This window comes from Rhododendron vialii, chromosome 11a (genome assembly GCF_030253575.1).
Source record: "Rhododendron vialii isolate Sample 1 chromosome 11a, ASM3025357v1".
NCBI classification, from domain to species: domain Eukaryota; kingdom Viridiplantae; phylum Streptophyta; class Magnoliopsida; order Ericales; family Ericaceae; genus Rhododendron; species Rhododendron vialii.
The window spans coordinates 6,606,369-6,610,365 of record NC_080567.1 but is presented as its reverse complement, the minus strand read 5'-3'; the positions used below and the strand labels follow the sequence as shown (position 1 = coordinate 6,610,365).

At 43.2% G+C, this 3,997-nt stretch overlaps 1 protein-coding gene across 1 annotated transcript; it reads right to left on the bottom strand.

Moving 5' to 3' along the window:
- Positions 1 to 2,312: 2,312 nt before the first annotated feature.
- LOC131306824 (uncharacterized) lies at positions 2,313 to 3,753 on the bottom strand. The gene is made up of 3 exons (XM_058333254.1): positions 3,382 to 3,753; positions 3,120 to 3,344; positions 2,313 to 3,008 (listed from the first exon to the last, which is right to left on the bottom strand). Exons 1-3 carry the CDS (start codon positions 3,751 to 3,753, stop codon positions 2,313 to 2,315), a joined length of 1,293 nt encoding a protein of 430 aa, XP_058189237.1.
- Positions 3,754 to 3,997: the final 244 nt, after the last annotated feature.

The following is a 3,997-nucleotide window of genomic DNA, read 5'->3' as shown; positions in this document are numbered from 1 at the left end:
TTCTATAAAGTACATCTCCCATTAGCAGGTATTTTGCTACTCTAATCTTGAGCTGCTTAGCTTTGACCTTATCATCTGGCAAAGTCCCATTTGTTATGTAGTCAACTATGGGGCCTGTCCATGAGTTACTATAGTCGATAGCTTGAACGTGTACGTCTGGGGCAAAGATACTTGGTAGTTCCAAGTATCGGACTGGTGCATTCCATGGAATGGCATCTTCTTGGCCATGGCCAACTTGGCTAAATAATCAACTTCTACATTTTCCTCTCTTGGAATCCTGACAATATCAAAGCTTCGAAGCATTACCTCCTCATTGACTGTGTACTCCCCTAGAACCTGACCCACAACTAACTGAGTCACTTTTTGCCAATAAGTGTTTAACACTGACGACCTTGGCCAGTTCCAATCCAACCAAAAGAGCTTCATATTCAGCCTTGTTGTTAGTTGCTTTGAATTCAAACCGAAGCGCATAGCTTAGAGGTTGTCCTTTTGGGGATGTTAAAATCAGCCCAGCTTCGCTTGCTTCTTTGGTTGTTGATCCATCTACTTGAAGGATCCAAGGTTTAGGTTCTTGTTTAGGGAGTTCTTCTAGTTTGGGATACGTATATTCTGCGAGGAAATCTGCAAGCACTTGTGCTTTGATGGCAATTCGAGGTTTGTACTCTATGTCAAACTGGTCAAGCTCTATTGTCCACTAAATTAATCGGCCTGATGTCTCTGGGAAATGTAGAATCCTTCGAAGTGGTTGATCTGTTAGCACCTTTATTGAGTGAGTCTGAAAGTATGGTTGTAGTCGTCTAGCTGCGACTACCATTGCAAAAGCTATCTTTTCAGCTCTGGGATATCTCAATTTAGCTCCTTTTAGTGCTCTACTGGTGTAGTACACCAGGAGTTGTGTTCCCTGTTCCTCCCTGGCCAAAATCATGCTGACTGCATGTGGGGAGACAACAAGGTATAAAAAGAGATCCTCCCCTTCTTGGGTTCTGCTAAGCAGTGGTGGGGATGTCAAGTACTTCTTTAGCTGGATGAACTCTTCCTCCTCTTTGGTAGTCCATTCAAATGCTTTCTTCAAAACTTTGAAGAAAGTTTGGCATTTGTCAGTTGCACGAGAGATGAATCTGCTCAGTGCCGTGACACATCCTGTTAACTTTTGGACCTCCTTTACGCTCTGGTGTGAGTGCATGTTGAGTATAACCTGAATCTTTTCAGGATTTGCCTCGATACCCCTTTGGGATACCATGATTCCTACGAACTTTCCTGAGGATATTCCAAAAGCACATTTTGTCGAATTAAGCTTCATTTAATATTTCTTAAGTACCTCAAAGGTTTCTTCCAAATCTGCAACATGGTTTCGTGCTTTGGAAATTTTGACCAGCATATCATCCACATACACTTCTATATTTCATCTAATTTGTTGCTTGAACATCTTGTTAACCAACCTTTGATACGTCGCACCTACGTTCTTAAGACCGAATGGCATTACCCTCTAGCAATACAGTCCTCTATTAGTAATGAACGAGGTTTTCTCCTGATCTCCTTCATACATTTGGATTTGGTTATACCCTGAGAAGGCAATCCATGAAGCTGAGGAGTTCATGTCCAGCTATAGAGTCTACCATGCAGTCAATCCTAGGTAGTGGAAAGCTATTCTTTGCACATGCTTTATTGAGGTTGGTGAAGTCTACACACATCCTCCATTTGCCATTGGCTTTCTTGACCATAACTACGTTGGCTAATTAATCAGGGTAGAGGACTTCGCGGATCGACTCTGCTTGTACAAGTTTGTCTACCTCCTCAGCTACGGCTCTGTTCCGTTCTGGAGCAAACGTCCTTTTCTTTTACTTAATAGGATGTATGGTGGGATCCACATTCGATTTATGGAATATGACCCTTGGGTCAATCCCTGGGATGTCCTCGTGGGACCATGCAAAAACATCCTTGTTCCTTCTTAGGAATTGTAGCAGCTCTGTTTGTGCCACGTTGCTCAATCCAGTTCCAATCCTTATTGTCCTTCCTTGCTGACCGGTTTGGGTCCTCCTCCATAAGTTCCTCTACCGGTTCTCCATGTTGGAGCTTTTCTTCATCACGTGTATGGAGACTTTATATGATCATCGTGATGTTAGCTCCTCTGAGTGAGGTCATATAGCATTCATGTGCTGCTTTTTGATCTCCTCTTATACAACCAATTCCCTCTAGTGTTGGGAATTTTATCATCAAATGATACATGGAGATTATTGCCTCGATTTTATTCAGGGTTGTCCTCCCCAGTATTGCATTGTACACTGAAGGACAGTCCACTACTATAAAGTCTTTCATGCATGTAATCTGGCTCCCTTCTTCCCCATGGTAACTGGCAGGGCTATTTGCCCTGTTGGGTAAATTGGCGTGCCTGCAAATCCAACTAGTGGTGATGTCATAGGCCTTAGCCTTTCCCGTCCAACCTTTAGTTGGTCATATGCATGGAGGTAGAGGATATTGGCTAAGCTCCCACTATTAATCAATACCCTTCTCATGAGGTAGTTTACTACAACAATGGTGATGACCATGGGGTCATCATGTGGCATTTGGATTCCGTTGGTATCTTCCTCTAAAAAAATTATGGGTACTTCCTCCTTTTTCTGAAATTTGCTTGGACAACCAACTGTGTTGACTTCCAGGTGTTCCTCAATTCTTAACTTTCTCAGATGAGCTTTCCTAGTGTTGCTAGATTCTTCTCCTCCGGCAAATCCTCCATGAATCACCTTGATTTCACCAATGGGACCTGACCAGGGTGTTGCACCATTTCCACCCTCTTTACTTGTGTCTTCTCTTCTAAATAGTTTCTGATAACTTTTTGTTACAAAACGTTGAAGTCTACCTTGTTGAATGTGGTCTTCAATTTGCTGCTTTAGGTCAATATAGTCATCTGTATTGTGACCGTGATCCTTGTGGAACCTGCAGTACTTATCCTTAGCCCTTTTATTAGGATCTGACCTTAATTTCCCGGGCCACTTGAGGTCCGGGTCATCCTATAGGTTGTTAAGAATTTGCTCTGTCATAGCTATGAGTAGAGTAAACTTCTTATACCTTCCTTGGGGCAGTCCCCCTCCCCCTCGCTTTGGTGAGGACCTTAAATCCACCTTCTTGTTTCTTGGTTCGCCTCCTGTTTTGCTAGTGACTTTTCGCCTTTTTTTGTCTGGTAAAGGAAATTCGCCAATTTGGGATGGCCCTGCTTGGGGATCAAAACCAACCCATGAGCGTCTTGCATAGATAGCTTCTTCTGCATTCATGTGTTTTTGAGCTCTGAGCATAAGCTCTGCCAAGGTCTTGGGTGGTTCTTTAGACACGAGGTATAGAAAACTGTCCTGAATATAATCCAGCTATGTATGCAGTTATACATACATTGTCATCAACTTGCTGAACCACCTCCTTGTTAAACCTTGTGGTGTAGTCCCTCAATGACTCCCATCTTCCTTGCTTCACCGTCAGGAGGTGAGTTGCTGGTTTGCCATAGCGTTGTCCAGCTATGAAGTAGATTACAAAGGTCTTGCTGAGTTCTTTAAAGCTACGTATGCTTCCTGGCTGGAGCTTATTGAACCATGACCGGGCACTTCCTTTTAGGGTAACTGGGAATGCCCGGCACATAACTTCATCTGGTACTGCTTGAAGATGCATTAGAGATTTGTATGTTTCCAAATGATCTAATGGGTCTGTAGAGCCATTGAATGTCTCTAATTGTGACATCTTGAATTTTCTTGGGAGTGGTAGTCCCATGACTTCGGGTGTAAAAGGTGAATCTGTGGTCTGCACCAACTCTTCTACCGTAGCAGGGTTTGTGCTTTAATGTGTTTTATCAATCCTTCGATCTGGTCTTGCATCTTGAACAATGCCTCTTGTTCACATGGCGGCCTCTCTAGAGGCGGCTTGCTATGCTTTCTCCGATTTTGGCTTTCCTTTTCACTGGATTCGCCTTCTTCCCAATTATCTTCTTTTTCGTGTTGACTATGTCGCAAGTTTA

Excerpts from the sequence above, each read along its gene's own strand:
- LOC131306824 (XM_058333254.1), bottom strand. The coding sequence starts at position 3,753 with ATGGGACTACCACTCCCAAGAAAATTCAAGATGTCACAATTAGAGACA. Across the intron at positions 3,345-3,381 it reads TTCAGCAAGTTGATGACAAT|GACAGTTTTCTATACCTCGT; the intron begins GTATGTATAACT and ends GATTATATTCAG. Across the intron at positions 3,009-3,119 it reads GCGAACCAAGAAACAAGAAG|GATGACCCGGACCTCAAGTG; the intron begins GTGGATTTAAGG and ends AACAACCTATAG.